The 22,760-nt window shown below is 48.4% G+C and overlaps 3 protein-coding genes across 3 annotated transcripts in view; 2 read left to right on the forward strand and 1 right to left on the reverse strand.

Annotated features, from left to right (window-relative positions):
• Nucleotides 1–6,367, forward strand: part of IFFO2 (intermediate filament family orphan 2) — a 42,736-nt gene extending 36,369 nt beyond the window's left edge. Inside the window, exons 6-9 of the mRNA XM_049772035.1 lie at nt 2,898–3,018; nt 3,119–3,211; nt 3,995–4,125; nt 5,503–6,367. Coding sequence (XP_049627992.1) covers nt 2,898–3,018; nt 3,119–3,211; nt 3,995–4,125; nt 5,503–5,608 — 451 coding nt within the window. The 3' untranslated portion in view covers nt 5,609–6,367. The remainder of the gene's footprint in view (nt 1–2,897; nt 3,019–3,118; nt 3,212–3,994; nt 4,126–5,502) is intronic.
• The window catches only part of HTR6 (5-hydroxytryptamine receptor 6), a 742,605-nt gene that overhangs the window by 665,002 nt on the left and 54,843 nt on the right, over nt 1–22,760 (reverse strand). The gene's annotated exons all lie outside the window — the stretch shown is intronic.
• Nucleotides 13,099–22,760, forward strand: part of ALDH4A1 (aldehyde dehydrogenase 4 family member A1) — a 29,110-nt gene continuing 19,448 nt past the window's right edge. The window contains 1 exon segment of the mRNA XM_049772161.1: nt 13,099–13,173. Coding sequence (XP_049628118.1) covers nt 13,109–13,173 — 65 coding nt within the window. The 5' untranslated portion in view covers nt 13,099–13,108.

Raw genomic sequence — 22,760 nt, forward strand, 5'->3', positions numbered from 1 at the left:
GTCAAGGCTCCAGGGGGAGTGAGTGGAGCCGTCTATGGTAGTGCTCCAGGTCGCAAAGCTCCATCATTTGCCACAAAATAAAGGCCTCTGAGTGTTGACAGGTCTAAATGGATTCTGTAGCCAGTAGATTTATCTGGTTTTAAACTCATAGAAAAGAAAATGATCTTCTCACCCTATCCCTGCAGTCCCAGCCAAGGGTCTCCTCCAGTTGCACCCCAGGCAGCCTGGGCCTCCCACAGACATCAAAGCTAAGATGGGCTAAGACCCAAGCCTCAGGCTTACCCCTGGCCAGTTCCACTGAAGTCTGATCAAGGTCCCTCATGTCTGGGTCTTTTTTTGTTTTGATCCAAATCAGCTGTCCGGGCTCCTAACCAAGGAGAAAGGGAGGAGTTGGCTGTTGTGTTGCACTGAGGTCAGGCCACTTCTGGAACCCTTGTCTGGTCTCTGTCTTCCTGTCCTTGTGACTCCGCTTCCCTCCGATGGCCTCTGGGAAGGAAGTGAAGTCAGCAGTTCAGTATGTGATGAGGTACATGGGTTCCCAGGAGTGAGCCAAGCCCTTAGCATCTCCCCACCCCTCGTTTGGGTCCCAGGACTCACTCAGTGTTGCCTACCGGTGGCCTTCTAAGGAGTTGCTTTGCTCTTGGAAACCTGGCTGCCAGGGCTGTTATACGGACAGTGGTTTTCAACTTTGCTTCCCTGCACACCAGATGGCGAAATCACTGTCAAACAGCTTTCTGGCACATTTATTTATTTATTTATTTATTTATTATTTATTTGTTTATTTATTTTTAGGATTTGGGGCCATACCCAGAAGTGCTCAGGGGTCATTTCTAGTGGTGCTCAGGGACCAGATGGGATGCTGGGGGATTGAACCCCAGGTCAGCCAAGTGCAAGGCAGACACCCTATACACTGTGCTACCACTCTGGCTCCCTATGACAGAAAATCTTTCTTGGATTTTCTTCCTATTTAGTGACACACCATGTGTGTGTGTGTGTGTGGTGCGGTGGGGGAGGGGATGGCAGTAGTTAGAAGCAATGTATTCCCCATTTTCCAAGATCTTCCAAGGGCTTCAGGCAGGTAAGAGGCAGCAAGGTGAGCCTTAGGAAGGAAATTTGACATCGGGGACCCTCCTCCTCTGGGTTTCAGCCAGGTGGCTTGACTCTGCCTCTAATAGCCTTCCCACTGGGACTATGGGCCTGTGTGTAAAGGACTGTGGAGATCCCAACAGCTGACCCATATGTTCTTGGGAAGCCCACATTCCCTGGTAGACCCAGTCTGCCTACTGCCAGTGATGAGAGAAGCCCAAGCTGCAGACTCAGGCTTCGCCTGCAAGCTCAGATGCCTGTTGTGTTCTATTGGGCTTCAGTTTCTTTACTTGTGAAAGCAGGACAGACTGACATTTGCCTCAGCAGGTGGCTGTGAGAATGGGCAACTAGTCCTGTGTCCAGCACACAATGGGTACTTGGCGGTGGTGGTGGCCTGATCTGGAGGGCCAAGCTGGCTTTTTGCCCTGGTTTTTTTCTAGGTCTAGCAGGGGATGGCAGACAAGGATATTACTCTTTCTGAACTGTAGTGCCTACCTTAGGAAGCCATGAGAAAAGCTCCTGAGGCATAGTCAAGGTGCAGGAAATGAACTGTTGGGGCTAGGGGATAGCATAGTTGATAAGGCACATGCCTAACATGCGTGTGACCTGGGTTCAATGCCTACCACTACATGATTCCCTGAACATTACCAGGCATGGCTCTGGAGGCCTCCAGAACCACTGGGGTGTCCTGAATATCCCCAGCACCACAAGGTCCTCGAAGCTTTGCATCCTTGGGATCCTTAAAGTATTGAACCACCAGTTGGGTTGGCTGATTTACTGGAGTCTCCTGTGCACTGCTTGGGAGATTCCCTAGCTCCCCAAACCCAAAGAAAAGAAATGAACTGTTTGTGGTCTAGGAGAAAGCTAAAGGGGGCAGAGTCCTGGCTTCTTGTGGGAGGCCCTGAGTTTGATTCCAGTACCGCATGTCCCCATCCATCCCTGTCAATGCTAGATATGACATTGGTGACACAAACAAAAATTGTTATATGGATGGAGGGAGTCACAAAATTACGCCTGAAGAAATAGTATAGTGGGTTGGGAGTTTGCCTTGCACGCGGCTGACCCGGCATCCCATTTGCAGTCCCTGTGTCCCATTTGGTCCAGCAAGCCTGAGTACCAGAGCCAAAGTCAGGAGAAACCCTTGAGCATATTTGGGGATGTGGCCAAAATGCCCTCCCCCCAAAAGCCACAGAACTAGTATAGGGTAGAAAATACTTCCTGTGTCTAACTAATCCATGAATGGCTTTACATATTAAGAATCTAACTCTGGGGCCGGAGAGATAGCATGGAGGTAAGGCGTTTGCCTTTCATGCAGGAGGTCATCGGTTCGAATCCCGGCGCCCCATATGGTCCCCTGTGCCTGCCAGGAGCAATTTCTGAGCCTGGAGCCAGGAATAACCCCTGAGCACTGCCAGGTGTGACCCAAAAAAACCAAAAAAAAAAAAAAAAAAAAAAAAAAAAAAAAAAAAAAAAAAAGAATCTAACTCTGGGGCCGGGCGGTGGCGCTGGAGGTAAGGTGCCTGCCTTACCTGCGCTAGCCTAGGAGATGGACCGCGGTTCGATCCCCCGGCGTCCCATATGGTCCCCCAAGCCAGGAGCGACTTCTGAGCGCATAGCCAGGAGTAACCCCTGATCGTTACCGGGTGTGGCCCAAAAACCAAAAAAAAAAAAAAAAAAAAAAAAGAATCTAACTCTATGCCTGAAATGAGAGCTCTCTTTGGGCACCAACAGGTGTGTTTGAAGACCTTGCTCCTCCCCTGTGGACCCTGTATCTCAGTCATTCCCTGTCTCCCCTGTTGCTCTTGCTGTAGGCGTGAGACCTTTGACTTTGACGACGACTGCGACAGTCTGACGTGGGAAGAGAACGAGGACACACTGCTGCTGTGGGAGGACTTCACCAACTGCAACCCCTCCATTGACCTGCAGGGCGAAGTAAGCCTGAAGCCTAGACACCCCTACCTCAGGTGCCATCTACTCCCCAACCCCTACCTCCTGCTCACTAGTCCCTTTCTTCCCTTTGTTCTGGTTCCAGCAAGAGGAAAACCTGGGCAACTTGATCCATGAGACGGAATCTTTCTTCAAGACGAGAGACAAGGAGTATCAGGAGACGATAGGCCAGATTGAGGTGAGGAGCTCCCGGCCCACGGATATCCCACAGAAGCTGGTCCCTGTGATTTTTGAGACCCTGCCAATTCCTCATATGGTGCCCAGAAGCACATCCTTCATTTAGGGCCTTAGTGTTCTGATCTGTAAAAAGGGAAGAGGTGATCACTGACTGCTCCAGGGAGTTTTTTTTTTTTCCACTAAGCAATTATTCAGCTAAAATGATGACCTGCCCCCCCCCCCAAACAGTGATACAGGCACTGAGGAGCCTTTGCAATATTTCTTCTCTAATCCCCAGATACTACTACACATGTACTTGAAGGCAAAAGGCTACTTCTGCTTTTGAACATTTTTTTTTTTTACTGGAGAGGAGTTGAGCTTAAGAGAGACCAGGTAACATGCCTGAGCCTCAGAGCCAAAGAGTGAGTGGCTTTGAAGCCCAGTTCCCTGTGGCCAAGGTCATGTTTGTCAGTGAGAGTTCTGTTGTCCTCACACTAGAAATGGAGTAGCCCAACCCCTGTCCTGGATGATGTATTGATTCATAGAGGAGAGTCAGGAGCAGGGGAAAAATGCAAGATCTTCTCTAATCACCTACATCTAGAGGATCTTGTTGGGAACTTGGTGGTTTCTTGGTGTTAGAAGTCTCTCCCACCTCCTTCTGAAGCAGTTTTATAGATTACAGAGCAGGGTGCAGAAGGGAGGTTGATGTCCTTAAGACAGGGCACTTTGGGCATCCAGGGTGGCTTTGATATTTCTGTATTGAAGATCACTTGGTCTCATGTGTCCTACAATTAATTTTTTTCAGCTGGAGCTGGCCACAGCCAAGAGTGACATGAACCGGCACTTGCACGAATACATGGAAATGTGCAGCATGAAGCGTGGTTTGGATGTGCAGATGGAGACCTGCCGCCGACTCATCAAAGGCTCTGCAGACAGGTATCCACCTCATTCTCCCCAGGAACCTGTAGTTGGGGCCCTCAAGGGAAGCTGTGGGGCTGCAACTTACAACTTGGCCAGTTTCATCTGTTCTTCTTTCCCTTCTTCCCTTTCTTCCTCCCTCCTTTCTTCCCTCCCTTGCTTCCTTCTTCTATTTGCATGCATCGTCATCTATCTGTCCATCCCTTCATTCCACCATCTTGTTGTCTTTCTATCTACCTATCTACTCATCCATCCATCCATCCATCCATCCATCCATACATACATACATACATACTTACATACATACATACATACATACATACATCTGTCCCAGTATCCATTTATTCTTGCATTCATCATCAATCCATTGAACCCAGTTGTCTATTTCTCAGACTATCTGTCCATCCAGTTGCCCATTAATCAATCATCTGTCCCACCATCTGTACCTTCATCAATCTGTCCATCCACTACTTCTTCATCTTTCCCATCTGCTATGTGCTAGACAACTTACATATTAACCTTGTATAGCTTCTGCAACAATCTGCTCTCCATGGATCATGGATTCAGTAGCTGCTTATAAAAGCCTCCTGCAGGTGGTGGTGGGTAACATAGGACACAGTAAAGAAAGACTAGCAACTGGAGATTGGCATTGCTCAGGCCACCGAGAGGAACCAAAACAAAGAACTTCAAAAAATATGCAGCCTTGTTAGGAAGAAAGACAGTCAAAACTATAATGATAATAATAGATACCACATTGGCACAATGCTTGTGAATTGTAATGGTTTCTTTAAGGAGATTCATTAAGGTGACTTCACTTCTTTAAGGCTGTGGCTTCAGGCTCAAATTTAAGAGCTGAGATTTAGCATGTCAGACCTTCATCTCATTGACCTCCCCCTTTCAAACTGCTCTAGATTAGAGGGGGGGGGGACTGAGCCTGAACTGTAGTTCCTGTTTCTGAGGGACTTTTAGTACCCAAGGAAATTAGAGGTTGATACATGGGGTCCCAGGGGTTCTTGAGAACCATGTTCCTCTCCTGAAGTTTGAAGGGTCTGAGAAAGCAGAGTGGGGAATAGGCTGTCAGTGCAGGATTCTCCTTGGAAGTCAAAAAAATTTGGGGTGTGTGTGTCACATCCAGTAGCGCTCAGGGGTTACTTCTAGTCCGCACTCAGAAATCACTCCTGGCAGGCTCAGGGGAGCATATGGGATGCCGGGAATTGAACCACCATCTGTCCAGGGTTGGCCTCATGCAAGGCAAATGCCCTTCCACTGTGCTATCACTCCGGACCCTGGAAGTCAATTTTGCAGGAGATTGGTCAGCTATTCCCACTCCTGACCCTCTTCAGAGGTGCCAGGGCTTCCCTCTGATGCCCTTCCCTACTTCTCTCTCCCTTCCAGGAACTCACCTTCCCCCAGCTCGGTGGCCAGCAGCGATTCAGGAAGCACAGATGAGATCCAGGATGAATTTGAGCGGGAGGCAGATGTGGAGCCCATGGTCAGCTGATGACTGAAGCAGTCCTCTGTGCCTCAGGGGTCTTGGTGATGGGGCCTCTGAACCCCGCTTCCATGGGGGTCAGGAAGGCTTCTCCAAATGGGGCGCCAGTATTCACCCTATAGACTTTTATATCCTCTCTTGTCTGGAGGCCCAAGGAACCGCTGCTTCCTTCTTCCTTCCTCGCCCCCACAGGCAACCAGTGCCCCTTCTCCACCCTCTCCCCCAAGGAATGGTGCTGTCAATTTCTATTGTTCTCCACATCACAAATGCAGACTTTGGTGGGGACGATACAGTGGTAACTGTGCCTTTTCCCTTAAGCTGAGCCATGTTGAGCTCCAAAGAATTATTCCTAGCAGGTGTTTTTTTTATACAAAACTCTAAAACAAAGGCCGGAGTCCTGAGCTTGGCATAATGTGATTTTTCTACCCTCCCACATGCACCTCTGATTGGCCGAGAGTGATGCCCTCCCTTTTTCTGCCAGCCAGCTCCGATGGATGGAGCTGAGCTTGGGGTGGTCTGCCAACCCCACACCCAGCCCAGGCAGGAGCTGTTTGCTTCTACAACCTTTCCAGGCCTGGGTGGGAACCGCTCAGGAATTTGACTTGGAGAAAAGATGGGAGGAGGGAGGAAAGACAAAATTTTCTTTTTTCTTTTTTTTTGGATTGAATGGCAAAGCAGAGGGACAAGGTACTGTGGGGGAAGTGGAGCCTCATTGTGTTTAAACTACTATGCAAAAAAAAAAAAAAAACCCAAAAAACAAAAAACAAAACAAAAAGACAAAACAAGCAAACAAAAGCAGCTTGCCTTATATCACTGTGGAAGGCAGCTTCTCTCCCACATGGCTAGTTTTCCCAGTCAAGTGCAAACCCAGAGGGAGACCAGTACGAGAGTGATGTTCTTTGGGGCACACAGATTTGAATGGGTGGGGTTCTCACCTATAGTATGGTTGGTGGCCAGGCCTGGGTCCTACAAGGCCCTTTCTTTGCCTGGCCGCTTGCTTTCTTGGAATCTCTGTGGTTAGGGGAAAAGGGGGTCTTTGCCATAATGACTTGATGTTTTCCTCTCACTTCCTAGCTGACAATCGGGGTTCTAGCTCTTCATTTCTCTGTGAGAAGGTCTTGAGGGGCCAGGCCAGGCCTGGTACCTAACCCCTTCTCTTGTGGAGCTGGGTTAGCGTCGGCCTGCTACCAACTATGCTGGTTCTTTATTGTCTGCCCATGTCTTTTCCCTGTCCCCTATTTGGGCATTAGCAGGCATCAAAAAGGGTGAGGGTTGGGGGCAGCTAGGGCAGTTAGCTGGCAGAAAATGGGGGGGACCACAGATAGAGCGAGAACCAGCCTTGTTCTGCTCTGGAACTTGGCTAACCTCTTTCCATACTGCACTGGACTGACCATTTGGGGTGCTAATCTGAGCCAGTATCTCCCCAGGACTCGAGTGCACTTCAGTCGAAGGGCACTGGCTTGGAGTTGGCCTAGCTGACTTGGCTTTTTCCTTTTCTTTTTAAAAAAATATTTCTTTTTTGTTCCTACTTCTGCTCCGGTGATGGCTGCTGTGAGTTTTGTTGGTCCAGGAGCGCCCCCTGGAGGTCACAGTGAAATGTGCCCAAGGACCAGACCGCCTTACATATCGCAGGCTTCCGGGCGCCGTGGGGCGCTGGCTTTGAGTCATGGTGGTTTCCAGGGGTACCAGAGACCTATAAGGGCCTTCTTTTCTGTTTCCTGTTTTGCAGTCTTAAAACCATTGTACATAATATTCATATGATATATATATATATATATATATATATATATATATATAGAGAGAGAGAGAGAGAGAGAGAGAGAGAGAGAGAGAGAGAGAGAGAGAGAGAGAGAGAGAGAGAGAGAGAGAGAGAGAGAGAGAGAGAGAGACTTTGTTAATGATTGAGTGTGGTTTTTATTTATCAGAACTGGGTGGCCTTTATTGTGAGTTTTTTTCCCCATTTTTTTTTTTTTTGACTGTTGTGGGGTTGAGAGTGGGGCATGTCACTAAGAGAATTCCATCCCCAGCATCTCTTACACCCTAGTCGTCCCTGAGCAGGTATGAGGCGTGTGGGACAATGAATGGAGGACAGACAGCCTGTCCCCTCCTGGTGACCCCCCACCTTGATCTAAAGGTTACAGGGTCCAGACAATACTATTATTGTAGTTGTTGTTTTAACTTCCTCTTGATTTTAACCAAAGGTTATTAAAGCCAGTTGAGCTTGAACCTCAGCTGCTGAAAAGTTTCCGTTTCTGAGAAGGCAGAAAAATGGCCACCAAGGTGGCACCTGCCACCCTGGGCCAAGGGAGGCCTCTAAGGTGGGCGGGCAAAGTAGAAGTGGCTGGGTTGTTTGCTAAGGTGGTAGAAGTGCAACTGGTCTGTCTTTAGAGCTAAGTCAGCAACTGTATTTGAGGGTAACCAAGATGACCATTGGCACTGGCTTCCAATGGTGTTAGTTTTCCTTTTTCTCCTTGCATAACATAGAGGGTGTTGGTCTGTGGGGGATAGGGTACTTGGAATTTGTTTAGGAGCATGAGTGTGATAGAAGTCAGGGTCAGGTGCTGGCTGAACAGCTCCTGGGCATGGGGCTTAGGGGAGGGGTGGGGTTTCCAGAGGGGAGGGGATGGCAAGGGTGTAGCCCACCCACCTCCTGGGGAAGGGTTCTTGGGACTTGGCCTTGCTGCTTCCCTTACCAAGTTCTTTTATAAGTGTTGCCAGTGAGGCTCTTTTGTTCCCTGGGTTTGAGCCCACAGCTTGCCAAGAAATATCCCAACCCATGCCAGGCAGGTCCAGTTGGAGCTAACTGGTCCATTCCTTTGTCATGCTGTAAATATTCCATTTTGCTTTTCTATTTCTTAGCCCAGTGTCATATTGACACTGATATTTTAGAACCATCCTCAGATGGACGCTCCGATCCCGCCCTCTCTCACTCTCCTGTTTGGGGAGGGGGTCTGATGAAAAGAGGTTTGGGTAGGGGCAGGCAGAGCAGCTAGCTCCCATGTGGAATGAACACACGCACTCATGCACACACATACATAGCCCTCTGGAATTCAGGGGGACTCAGGGGGATGGTTGAGGGGGGGACACAACAAGTGAACACTTTGTTTGCTTGTGGCAATATGTCTTCTGGTCTCTGAGGGTGAGCTTCAGATGACTGGGAAAGAATCAAACCACTTTGGCTTGGGAAGGGGGAGAGGGTTTGTGGGAGGGGATAATATAAGGTAACTTAAGCTAAATGTATCTATTTATAAAGCAAGAGACACTCATCTATTTTTATGAAAGGAAAGGTTTTTTTGTTTGTTTGTTTTTTTAAATCTCTGGTTGGCAGTCACGGTAGCCCAGCATTTTTCTGTGGACAAGCTGCATGTTGCTGCTGAATTTACTATAATCAGGATCCCTCAGTCCCTCTCCTGGTCCCTACTGCCTACTCACCCACACCCATGAGTGGCCTCTGCGGCACATAGGTCTCACCTCACCCTCTTTCTCTGCTCCATGATCCCCCTGCCCTCACCCTCATCTAGGGGAAGGTATTTTTGTGTTTGGGGGAGTTCAGACTCGAGGAGAAGGGAAGAGGACAAAGGGTTCCCAGGGAGAAGGGTACCGGCTCTTCTGAACCACTGGTTGGCCCAGATCTGTCGGGGTCTACAGTGTTGGAACCCAGTTGAGAGGTAGTCAAGTGTGGGTGCCCAGGGCCTGGTGGTCAAGGAGTAGCCATCTTTCTAGGGCTCCCTCAGGGAGGCCTAGTGGTCAGGCAGCTAGAGCAGGTGCCAAAGGCCCTTGCTGCCCCAGGCTTGGTTCTAGAATGGCATTCTAGGGGGTGAATCTGGGGCAGGTAGGTGGGATGAGGGCAAATTCAGAGGATGAGTGAGTCAAGCTAAATCTCTCTGGAAGAGAATTTTCCTGAGTCGAAGGTTTCCAGGCTCAGGCTGGGAGTTGAAGGTTTCCAGGCTCAGGCTGGGCTTGATGGTAGTCTTGGAAACAAACCTTCTGCCATGCCCTCAAGGAGATGAGGCAATGGTATCCTCAATCCGAAGACCCTTTCATGAACATTTTAGTATCTATGTGATTTTTAGCCTCATCCAGGGAAACTTTCTATCCCATTGTCTTATTTCACCCACTTGCTGTTCTGCCAACATGATGTGACACAGGGAAGGGGGTGGGGTTTCTACTCACGGAAAGCTACTGATCTACCAGAAACCAACTGTTTACTGTACTGTTGTAAATATCATGCCCTTTATATCCTGTATATTGGCTTCTTTTCAATAAAGTGAAATGTCTTAGAATGATGGTATTTTTTTTAAATACATTAAAAAATAAGATGGGTATAGGAGACTGGAGGATGAGAGCTACATAAATACTTAAATTAGCTGGGGATTTCTGGGGGTGGGGGGGTTCACATGGTGGTGCCCAGGGGCTGCTCCTGACTCTGTGTTCAGGGATCATTCCTAACAGTGCTTAGGAGCCCTATCTGGTGTCAAGGATCAGATTGAGATTGGCCAGAAAATGCCTTCACCTCCTGTATTAGCCTTCAGGTGCCCTGATACACTGGAGGGGAATTTCACATCACCTGGTAGGTTTTCCTCTCACAGTGAAATCTGTGGAAGGAGAGAGATTAAGCAGGATTTCTTGTACACCTTCTACAGTGAAAGAGACTGTGAGAGAAGCACAGATTGACATGGCTTGGTTGGGAATCAGGGTCCTATTACACACAAAACCCATTTCTTTGTGCTGAGGATTGAACAAGCATGATGCTACTACTGCACACCCAGCCATGGTGTTCCCCAAAGGAACTCACCTACCTGTGCAGACTCACCTACCTGTGCCTGCACACATCTGGCTGGACATTGGAGATTCCATACTCTGTTATGCTGGAACTATAGCATGCAGGCCACCTAGGGAACCAGACTATTGGCCTCATGCTTGAAAGACAAATGCTTTGAGTCACTGAGCCATTCTCAGTATCCCCAAGAGCCCACCTCTTTCTCTTTCTACCCTCTCTTTCTTTTTGGGGTATTAGAATCCACTTTTTTGTTTTTGGGCCACAATCAGCGATGCTCAGGGGTTACTCTTGGCTCGGCATTCAGGAATTACTCCTGGCTGTGTTCGGGGGACCATATGGAATGTCAGGAATTGAACTCAAGATTGGCACATGCAAGGCAAGCACCTTACTGCTTACTGTGCTATATCTCCCAGCACCCAGATTGCAGTATTTTTGTTAGTTTTGGGGCCACACCTGGTGATACTCGGGTTACTTCTGGCTCTGCACTCCTGGCAGGCTTGTTGGACCATATGGAATGCCGGTGATTGAATCGGACTGGCCACGTGCAAGGCATATGCCCTACTAGCTATGCTATTACTCTAACCCCAGACTGCACTTATTAAACTCCTTTACAGTGCCTGTAAGGTGCTGTATCTTGTTTGGAGGTTCTAGCAGTAGAGCACAAGAACGGTCCATCTCTATTCAGGGAAGGCCATACTCTTCGACTGAGTGTGCAGCTTCCGGAGGGACGCACATGGAGTGGTGAGGGAGGAAGGGGACACCCACCTAGCCAGCCAGATCAGCCGAATCAACCCTGGTGATCAATGGGGTGACAGATGTCGCAGCCAGATCGCTCTCACATCCAAGGTGCTGTATCTAATAGGATTTGACCTTTTGGAGAATAGACAGTATCAAGAAATTATGGGGGCATTGTAAGGTGTGTAAATAACTCCCATTTTACAGACATGAAAACTGAGGTTCAGAGAAATTATGCCAATATTAGGAGAATGACATTCAACATCAAAACTCTTATCTCCTAAGCAGATTCGTCATTTAAGTTGCTGGAGAAAGGGCCAGAGGGATAGCATGGAGGTAGGATGTTTGCCTTGCATGCAGGGCGGTGGTTCCAATCCCATATGGCCCCCCAAGCTTGCCAGGAGTGACTTCTGAGCATAGAACCAGGAGTAACCCCTGAGTACTGTCGGGTGTGACCCAAAAACAAACAAACAAAAAAGATGATGGAGGAAGAAGAAATAGGTAAGTTAGAAGAGAATGTAAGGAAAGCTCTTAAATAGCCATTTGAGGGAATGCAATAGGTCCCTAATGCTCTGGTTAGGAAAAATTCAGAACTAGAAGCTTTAAACGACATTCAGACTTTTACCATCAAACAACTTCTCCAAGGGGCGAAACCTGAGTTTGATCGTTAGCATCCCAAATGGTCCCATGAGCACCACCAGGAGTAACCAACCACTGAGCATTGTTGGATGTCGCCACCAAATCAAACCAAAATGAACAATACAATATACACTACAATATACACACACACATATATAATACAGTATACACAATATACAATAGAAAACACCTCTTTGAAGTGCCAGATAGTACCAAGTTGTAGAGTGCTTGCCTAGTACATGGCTGATCCAGGTTCTATCCCGGCTGTCACGAAGTCTCAAATGGTTCCTTAAGCACCTCCAGGAGTATGTTCCTGAGGGCAGAACCAGGAGTAAGTTCTGAGCACTTACAGATTTGGCCCCAAACAAAAACAGACACAAAATACCCACACCAAAAAGCACCCCTCACCAAACCTAGGGAGTCTTTTTTTTTTTTTTTTACAAGAAAAAGCTCAGATCCAATACAGAGGCTTTGATGTTAAAGACAACCATAACAGGCTTCAAGTTTTATTTTTCATGGGCGTGGATGAATCTAAGCATATGTGAAACTTGTTAGTCCCAGATCATACTTAGAGGTACTAGCTATGACTGGGACCCTGCAAGAAGACAGGTTGGTAGGGCTGCTGGAGAGATAGGAAAGTAGGCATGGAGCTTGCCTTGCACGCGGCCCACCTGGGTTTCATCTCTAATCTTCCCATAGGGACCCCCAAGCATAGCTGGGTGTGATCCCAAAAACCCCCCAAAAGGAAAAAAAGTAGGCTCATCCCAACAATTGCATCCCTTTGATGAATGTAGCACTTTGCCCCTAGATGTCGAAGATTCTGGAAGCTGTCAGTGTAAAGGGTTAGCCGCTAAAACCTAGATCAGACAGTCTCAAGTACAATGCACATTAAGGACAAGACACTGCGATTTCCCACCCCTGCTCCCTACACGTGTCCTTGGCCCGCGCTGTCATAGGCTCTCTCGACTCCCATCTCGGACCAATGAGAGCCCAGGAATTTGCTATCTTCTCTCTGATTGGTCAGTTGGACTCACGCCCTCTCCTCCGGCGGTCCCCAAAGGGCGACTGGACCATGCCATAGGTTAAGAAGGGGGGAAGACCTATAATTTGAGGCTCGTCTATTAAGCTTTTTGGGTGCTAAGTTACAAAATAACCTACGATATACCCTCAAAAATGAAGATATAGAATGATCAGAATGTAAATATAGAGAAAGTTTGGTTGTCTAAGACACAAAGGACGACAGAATTAATTTGGTTCCCCCCACTTGCCAAGATGGTATATTCCGGGCGGAGCCCTCTCGACGTCAGGCCCAGGCCGGGGGTGGACCAGTCTGCAAACCGTGCCGAAGGGTCGAGATGCTGCAGTTGCTGCCTTCCGTGCTCCGTTGCACCCTCAGGACTCGCTCCTGGTGCGGGGCTGGGTGAGTCCCTAGTCTGGGGAAGGCTTTTGTTAGCCGGGGTGACCTGGGACTGGCTGGGTTCCTTCCATGATCGGTGCCCCCCGCTGGGAGTCTATTCCTCCCAGTGCCCGCAGCCCCCTGCCCGGAACTTTCTGTCCACATCTTGCACTCGGGGCAGACCACACTTCCACCCCACCTTTCTGCAAGTTGACTCCTGTTGGCAAGTTTTTCTTCTAAGTCTCACCCTAGACGTTTGCCCGCCCTCCCAGGGCCCTTACTCCCTATTTATTTTTTTTAGCTCAACCCGCTTCTCTCTGACCCGGCACCTTCTATTCTGCACCCACTTTGGAAACTCCCAAGCTTTGCTTTCCGTCTCTCTATTGGGATCTCTGCCTCCAACCTTTCTCCTCCCCCCCCCCCCTTTTTGTTTTTGTAAGTTTAAATGTTAGTCCAAAAGGGGGCTTCTTCCTTCTTCTTTTCTATTTAGCTTTTAGGCTATGCTCAGGGCTTTCCTCTGTCTTTGTGTTCAGGGACCGTTTGTAGTGCCGGGAATGGAATCCGGGTCAGCTAGGTGCCAGCCAAGTAGGCACTTTCCCTGTTGTTACTTTCTCTCTCTGGCCTCGGGGACTCTTCGCTTCTGGCGAGTGGCAATATATTGTTTATGGAGTACTTCCCATGTGCTTGGTGCTGGCTACTGGCTTCATTACGGTGAAGAATGTTCAACATAGGAATCATCATCATTGCTTTTAGTCAAACTTCACTGTGGTCAATATTACTCTTCCAGATCCCAAATACAGAAAGAGAGTTGCAATTTTGAGGTGGTTCTGTCCTATAGACCCACATTTGCAAGCCCCAGTGTATTTGTGGACACAGAAGCACACACATGAACTGGATTCCTGGCCCCGAGAGCCCTGTCTGCTAAATTGTGGACCAATGTGTCTGTTGTCCTTTTCAGAGCTGGGCAGCGCCCTCAACTTTCATCTTGTTTGCCTGACCCTGGTACTGTGACCTGCTGTGCCTCTCCTGCTGAGCTATGCCCTACCAGAGTTAATTAATGACTCCAGAGATGGCTCAGCAGGTGGTGTCTTCGACAGTGGGGTGTCTTCTTCCTCCTAGGGGGATGCATCTGGAGAGACATGGGAGAGGAAACAAGCCTTTTTTTTTTCCTTCCATAAGATCCCAGTCACCCCCTCAGTATGATCTCATTTGCAGGCCTCTCAGACCCTAGGTGGATGCCTCTTTCTTTGGGAAGGCCACACCAATTGAGCTCAGGGCCGGCTTATTCATGGCTCTATGCTACCCAAAGTCCTGGCAGTCTTTGAGGGGACCAGATGTGGTGCAGTGGATCAAAACTGGTTCTGATATACGCAATTCAAGTCATATAGGATGCTGGGGATCGAACCTGAGCCAGCCCCTGGTTGGCTGCATACAAGGCAAACACCCTACATGCTGTGCTATAGTTCTGGCCCTGATGCAACTCAAATCAATGCCTTATGTGCTGTGCTATCTCTCCAGTCCCATTGGTGGATGCCTTTTGATGGCCTGAGTTTGCTGAGTACCCTCTATGTGCAGATGCAGTGCCTGCCCTGGAGGAGAAGGGTACTTAGGGAAAACACATGTAATAAAGCAAAGTTTTCACTGATTGGGAGAGAAAGGCTTTCACATCTGTAGTGCTTAGGAGCTGGTGGAAGGGAGTCCGCCCAAGATGAAAAGGCCAGTCCAACAAGACTAGTTACCCTGCCATTGAGTACCTTAAATGTGGCTTTGTGACAGTAAGCACTGTATCTGCCCCATTCTACAGGCAGGCAACTCAGCTTCCAGTTAGGGTAGATGTAGGAGGAACATTCCTAGCCTCTTCATGTTCTTAATTCCAGAGCCTCAGGCTCGGAGAGAAGCAGCAGTTTACAGTCAGAAACTTTTGCAATCAACTCTGTGGTCTCAGGTTACCTCTTCTGATAGAGAAAATGGCCTTGTGCCCTGGACAGTTTCTCAACCTCAGCACTATGGGCATTTTAAGGCAGATGATCCTTGACTAGGTGGAAGGGAGTGGGGAGGGTGACATCTTGTAGAATGTTTAGTGACATTCCTGGCCTCTATCCATTGATTACGTAGCATATCCAGCTGTGAGCCTGGCCCTTAGAAATCTTTAGACATTGCCAGAAATCTCCTGGGGGTATAGTGGCTCCTCAATGAAGAGAGGATCCTGGGCCATCAGTGGAATTTGGTTCACTCCTCACTCCTTCATTTCTTTCTCAGACTTTTTGGTTTTTGGGTCACACACAGCAGTGCTCAGGGGTCCCTCCTGGCTCCACACTCAGAAATCGCTCCTGGCAGGCTTGGGGACCACATGGGATGCCGGGATTCGAACCATCGTCCTTTGCATGCAAGGCAAACACCCTACCTCCATGCTATCTCTCCAGCCCCTTTTTCTCGGACTTTTAAGAGACACGCATGTCCTGCATTTATGGAAAAACCTTTTTAAAGGGCTTTTTTTTTGATGTGATTTTTTTAGTGTGCTTTCTCCACTTTATATGCTAGTGCCAAGAGAAACCACATCTTTCAAAGAACTAATGTAGGTGATATTTTTTTGGTGGGGGGAGGAAGGTTGGGCCAAATCTGGCCTTACTTGAGATTTACTACTAACTCTGATCAATAATCACTCCTAGTGGGGCTGAAGCAATAGCACAGCTGTAGGGTGTTTGCCTTGCATGAGGCTGACCCAGGTTCGATTCCCAGTATCCCACATGGGCCCCTGAGCCTGCCAGGAGCGATTTCTGCCAGGAATAACCCCCGAGTGCTGCTGGGTGTGGCCCCAAAACAAAAAATAATACGAGGAAGCGGAGAATAATAATAATAATAATAATAATAATAATAATAATGATACAAATCACTCCTGGATGTGCTCAGGTTACTCCAATACCATATGGACCCAGGTTGGCTGTATGTAAGACAAATTTCTTACCCGCTATATGTATTACTTCTCTGGAACCCCATTCTTTATCTACTATATGCATTATTTTACACCCTCATGTACTTGTAGTTTTACTATCTCAGTTGCACAGGTTAAACTGCTAAGGATTTTGGAAATGAAGGGAATCTTACCCCTGGCTAAAAGCTAATAAACCCTGAGCCTCAGCAGTGGCTTCCTGTCTGCTTTGGCCCTAGCCTTGGGTCCCCTGCCTTTTTTCCCCCATTAACTTTATCTTCAGGTCTTTGCTGTCAGGTGTCTGAAAAGAACCAAGATATGTGTTTATATTGCTCTATAAGTTTAACACAGAAAAGAACCTGCCTAGGCACATAGTAGGTTTACATAAATGCTTACCTCTATTCCTCCTTGCTCTTACACTAGATTCTTCTGCTGGGGGTGGAGTGGTGTGTCCTTGAAGGTGCTTGGCTAACTTTAGACCCACCTGTCTTATTTTCTTAACATTTCTAACCCATCATTCATGCTTTTCCTAGCCAGCCCACTCCATTGAAAGGTACAGGGATCCCTGAGTTGGACACATTCCCAAGACATGCCTTGCCCTCTCTCCTTTCCCAGCAGCTGTTTGGGAACCTGTTGTCCGGACTGTCTTCTTCTTGCCGGGAGGAATGCAGGAATGTCACCTTGGGGTGGGCCTCACTCATCTGGCCTATGTGCCTGTCTCTAAGGTACATAATTCTGAACTACCAGTCTCATGAGGATTAGAGATGCTGGAGCTGATGGTTTATAGGGTCTCAGCCTCACAGGGAGTGAAGGAACAAATCAAATCTATAGCAGTCTAAATATTGGAGGTAGCCCAGAGGGCTAGAGAACATGCGTGGAGCCATCTTTCTCTTCCAGTACCACCCAGGATTCCTAAGCACTGAGGGGCTGGAGAGATAGCACAGCGGTAGGGCGTTCGCCTTGCACACAGCCAATCCAGGACCAATAGTGTCTTGAATCCCGCCATCCTAAATGGTCCCCCGTGCCTGCTAGGAGCGATTTCTGAGCACAGAGCCAGGAGTAACCCCTGAGTGTTGCCAGGTGTGACCCAAAAACAAATAAACAAACAAAAACAAAACCCAAAGGGATTTCTAGTTGGGGTCCAGCTCAGATTAACCCAGACACTGAGCAGCTGCTGTTGGAATGGTCAGAGGATGGCCAGGGTCAGATCCCGGGTCCTCAGCAGCTATGGCTCTAGGCAGGTGCGCCTTGACCTTTCTTTTTTCTTTTTTTTTTTTCCTTTTGTTTTTTTGAGTCACACCCAGCAGCGCTCAGGGGTTACTCCTGGCTCCAGGCTCAGAAATCGCTCCTGGCAGGCTGGGGGGACCATATGGAATGCCGGGATTTGAACCACCGTCCTTCTGGATGCAAAGCAAATGCCCTACCTCCATGCTATCTCTCCAGCCCTGCCTTGACCTTTCTGGCTGTACTCTTTGCAGCAGAATTGGTTTGGAGGTAGAGGAATTCCAGTTGCTTCCTTCCATCATTGTTTCTTTCCCCTCCCCCACCAGGATGCTGCCCCTTGGAGGGGAGTGGCAGGCACAGAGCTGACATTCCATTCACTCCTCAGAAGCTCCACAGGACATTTTCCCAAAGATTCACATCCTGCCGCCTCTTCCCAGGGCTGGAACTGGTGACCATGGCTGCACTGAGTCGCCCACAGTCCCTGTGAATGGAGGAAACCAAAGGAATACCCTTACATGTATGTTTCCAGGCATAGTGTCAGCACATGATCAGTGTTCCAGGCAGTACAATGGACTAGCTTATCCAGGAATTGAGGCTCTGGAAACCTCCTTTCTGGACCTGCCTTGCCTGAAACCTTATACCTCTCACTTTCCCTCTCACTCCCCTGTTGGCTTCTATCTCAGAAGTGATAAGGAGGATTAGCCTTATCAGGTTTTGATAAGGAAAGCAGAAGGAAGCAATGGTAATTTCTTTTTCTTTCTTTTTTTTTGGGGGGGGGGGACACACTCAGTGACGGTGCCTCTCAGGGCTATGAGGTCAGAAATCCTGGCTTGGGGGACCATATGGGATGCGGGGCGGGGGAATCTAACCAAGATCCATCCTAGGTTAGTGGGTGCAAGCCCAACACCCTGTCACTTGCGCCCCCGCTCCTGCCCAGCAGTGGTAATTTCTGCTCCTCTCCACCATCTAAATTACTCCTGACTCAAGATTTGGGGACCTGTAGCCACTCCTCGAGTGCTAGCAGGGGGGTAGTGACCCGAGAAGCCAGACCTGGATCTGATGTGGTCACTGAAACCACTTGTGCATTTGATAGCATTTATTACTTTTATTATTATTTGGTTGGGGGGGGGCACAACCAGCGGCGCTTTGGGGTTACTCCTGGCGTTGTGTTCAGATATCTCTCCTGGCAGGCTCTGTGGGCTATATGGGATGCCGGGGATTGAACCTGGGTCCATCCCGAATCAGCAGTATGCAAGGCGAAACGCCCTACTGCTGTGCTATTTCTCTGGCCCCTACTTTTATTTTTTTAGGGCTACATTTATTACTTCATTTTTGCTCAAGGCTTACTCCTGGCTCTGCACTCTGGTGGGCACAGGGGACCATATGGGTGGGATTGAACCCAGGTTGGCTCCTTACAAGGCAAGTCTCCTACCCTCTATTACTCTTCTTTTTTGGGGGCGGGGTTGGGCCACATCCGGCGTTGCTCAGGGGTTACTTCTGGCTGTCTGCTCAGAAATAGCTCCTGGCAGGCACGGGGGACCATATGGGACACCAGGATTCGAACCAACCACCTTTGGTCCTGGATCGGCTGCTTGCAAGGCAAACGCCGCTGTGCTATCTTTCCGGGCCCTATTACTCTTAATATTACTATTACTACCCATTACTAATGACTATTGCTCCAGCCCTAGATTGATTTTAAAGGTATTTCTGTCGTCACCTGGAAGGGACAGAGGCTGGTGGAGTGGTGTTCTTGGCTTGGATAAAGCACAGTTTAGTTGCAACTCTGGACTGAGGGGTGGAATGGATTGGTTCCTAGCCAGTAGGAAGTTTACAGAGGCTGGAGCTATAGCACAGCTGGATAGGCTGTTTACCATGCACGGCTGACCCAGGTTCAATCCCCAGCATCCCATATAGTACTCTAAGCCTGTTAGAGTGATTTCTGAGCACAAAGCCAAGAGTAACTAACCCCTGAACATCACCAGGTGTGCCCTCCCAAATTAAAATAAATTAAATAACAAAGTTGCTAGAAAAGAAGGGGGCCAGAGAGACTGCACAGCTGTAGGGCGTTTGCTTTGCACGTAGCCAACCCGGGATGGACCTGGGTTCGATCTCCAGCATCCCATATGATCCCCTGAGCCTGCTAGGAGCGATTTCTGAGCACAGAGCCAGGAATAACCCCTGAGTGCCCAAAAAACCAAAAAGAAAAAAAGAAAGAGCTCATGATTCTTCCGTGTTTGTACTTGAGGGTTGGCCAAGGTATTAGAAAAGGAAAATAAGGCCCAGCCTCCTTCCCTTAAGAGAATGCAAGACTGATCAGTCTGGAATGTCAAAATCCCTTTTGGAGGAGCTGAAGAGATAGCATAGAAGTAAGGCATTTGCCTTGCATGTAGAAGAACAGTAGTTTGAATCCCGGCATCCCATAGGGTCCCCTGAGCCTGCCAGGAATGATTTCTGAGCGTAGAGCCAGGAGTAACTCTGAGAGCTGCTGGGTGTGACCCTAAAACAAGACAAAACAAAACAAAACAAAAAAACAAAAAAAAATTCCCTCTTGGAGAGAAACTGAAACTACAGTTAGAGTAGGGTTAGTTGTGCTGGTTGTATGGTGGTGGTGGATGGGGGGAGTGGAGGCGATTCTTGGTGGTCCTAGCTTGAATGCACATGGACAACATGCCCTACAGAAACAACCCCCGAAAACACCCTCTGTTTACCAGGCAGCAAATGAGGTGTCAGGGTTTACTTCTGACTGTGCTTAGGGATCACTCCTGGTGGGCTCAAGGAACCACATGTGATGCTGGGATTGAACTCGGGTTGAACTTGCCTGATAAGCTATCTGTTTCCAAGAATATTGATTTCTTCTTTAATTTCCTCTTTGACCCACTGGTTCAGTAATATGTTGTTTAGTTTTTGAGTTTTTCCAGTTTTCTGTTTGTGGTTTATTTATACCCCCAGAACATCATGATTTGAGAAAATACTTGATATGATATCTGTCCTCTTGATTTTGTGGATACTTGCATCCCAGCATGGGATCTATGCTAGATAATGCCCCGTGTGAGGGTTCTGAATTTCACTGGAAAAGAAATAAGACACTGAATAGTTTGGAGCTGAATGCTTGTTCCCTCTGTCTCTGTGCATGACGATCTGATTTTCATGTTAAAAACCAACTTAGGAGCTGGAGAGAGTGCAGGAGGGAAAGCACTTAACATGCATGTGGTTATAGGCTTGCTTCAATTCAAATGCCCATCACCACATATGTTCCTCAGGGAGGCAGTGCCAGAGGTCATTCCTGAGCACAGAGACAGGAATAATCCCTAAACACCTCACATTATCCACCCCCCCCAAATAATGACAACAAACAAAGAAACAAAACAAATGAAAAGCTAAATAATAACTTAGCAATTTGAAGACAGTGTTGTTGGGGATTCTGCCACAGAGGGCCAGCGAAGCAGAGGTGTTCAGGGTGAGACCAGGATAAGGGCAGGAGCAGCCTGGGAGCCCCCCCCTCTTAGCAAGGAGGGGTGTCCTGCTTTACTGTATGTGATTGGCTGACTTACCACTCCTTCCAGCCTGATTATTGCTGTTGCCTGATGGAGAAGTGTTGGTCTCATGGCCTTTTAGTTTTGAGCTGTGGCCTTTTAGGATGGGAAGCCTCCAGCTTAGGAGGATCTAAGAGGTTCCTGGGTGAGCAAAATGAGCAGTCCAGGTAGCGAGAGGAATCGAAACCCAGTCAGGTTCTCCCTGTGCCCTCTCCCTGCAGAGGGAGGATGAATACCTGCAGCCTGTAACGAGGCACCTGGTTTCTCTGCACTCTGCAGTGTGGGCTGAGTGTGCTGCACAGGGTTCGTGGAGGACATGTGCCTGGCACCTCCCTGCAAAGGTCCATCTGGTCAGTGCTGCTTCACCAAAGAAGGAAAAAAGGGCCTCGCCTTCTGGCCCTGGTAGGTATTCTTCCTTCCACCAGGCTTCTCAGAGCGAGTCTTTGCGCTCCCAGCCTCCTTCTTTGTGAAAAAGAAAGGGTCCCACAAGCCAGGCACTGTTGGCACAGATAGCCCTACAGAACTCGGAAACCCCAATCTTTGACAAGCTCCCCAGAAAGCAGGAGGAAACTAGGCGTAGCCTCATCATTTTATCTAAGGGAGGCAAAATCAAGGCCACCTGCCAGCAAGGTGTCAGACAACTTCACTCCCTTCTCCCCCACCAAACCTTGCTAGGGAGGAGTTTTTGGTTTTTGAGTCACACCCGGCGGTGCTCAGGGGTTACTCCTGGCTGTCTGCTCAGAAATAGCTCCTGGCAGGCACGGGGGACCATATGGGACACCGGGATTCGAACAACCACCTTTGGTCCTGGATCGGCTGCTTGCAAGGCAAACGCCGCTATGCTATCTCTCTGGGCCCCCATGGGGAGGAGTTTTAAATTTTGGTTTGGTTTTGGCCCATACTCAGAAGTGCCATGGGGATGCTCAGGGCAATATGTGGTGCCAGGGATGGTACTCTAGGCTCTCTAATGCTCTCCTGATTTGATTTTCTTTTTGTTTAGGGGCCAAATCTGGCAGTGCTCAATTGTTACACCTGGATCTGTTCTCAGGGATCACTCCTGGCGAGTCTGGGGGACCATATGGTGTGCCAGGGATTGACCCTGGTTACCTGCAATGCTATCACTTCCCCTGCCTCCTTCTGATTTGAATTTGTCATTTTCCTTTTCAGACCCCGGTTGCCTTGTTTCTGTAATGATGACATAGGCAGGGCCAAAGCACTAGGTGGCATTGTTCTCTTTATTGTCTTTGTGTACAAGAGGACACTGAGGTCCAGAGGCAAGAAGGCCTGCAGCTGGGTCTGGAATGACCAGCTGGCTACCCTCCCACCTGTGTCCCCACACACCTTAGGGATAATGATCATGAAGGAGAACTGACCAAGGAGACCAGAAGTTTCTAGATTGAATAGGATTAGGGGTGTAGTCTGAGCCATGGAGCATGTGCCCAGTAGGTGTGAAGCCCTGACTCCCTTCCTGTCTTCCCATGAAACTTCTGCTTCATTTGACATGGTGGTTCCCCACATCACTGAACCATCAGTCCATATTATTGGGCTGAGGTCTGATGGGAGTGTTTGGTCCTTTAGTCCTGCTGAAGATGGTGGGTCATGTCTTTTCTGTTCCTTAAAGGATTGATGAGGGTCTCTAGAGAAAAGAAGGAGTTTGTGGAAAATCAGTGTGACATGAGGTGGGACACACTTCCAGTTATGGGCCACATCATGGACACACTTGCCCACTGGAAGCTTAGCTCTTTGTGCCAAGGAACTCCAGCTCACTTCCATATTCTGGTTTGTTTTTTTAATTAATTAATTAATTGATTAAAAATTGTTTTTTATTTATGGGCCACACTTGGCTGTACTCAGGGGTTACTCTTGCCTGGCTCTGTGCTCAGAAATCACTTCTGACAGGCTCCGGGGACCATATAAGATGCTGG

Source organism: Suncus etruscus, chromosome 4, assembly GCF_024139225.1.
Source record: "Suncus etruscus isolate mSunEtr1 chromosome 4, mSunEtr1.pri.cur, whole genome shotgun sequence".
NCBI classification, from domain to species: domain Eukaryota; kingdom Metazoa; phylum Chordata; class Mammalia; order Eulipotyphla; family Soricidae; genus Suncus; species Suncus etruscus.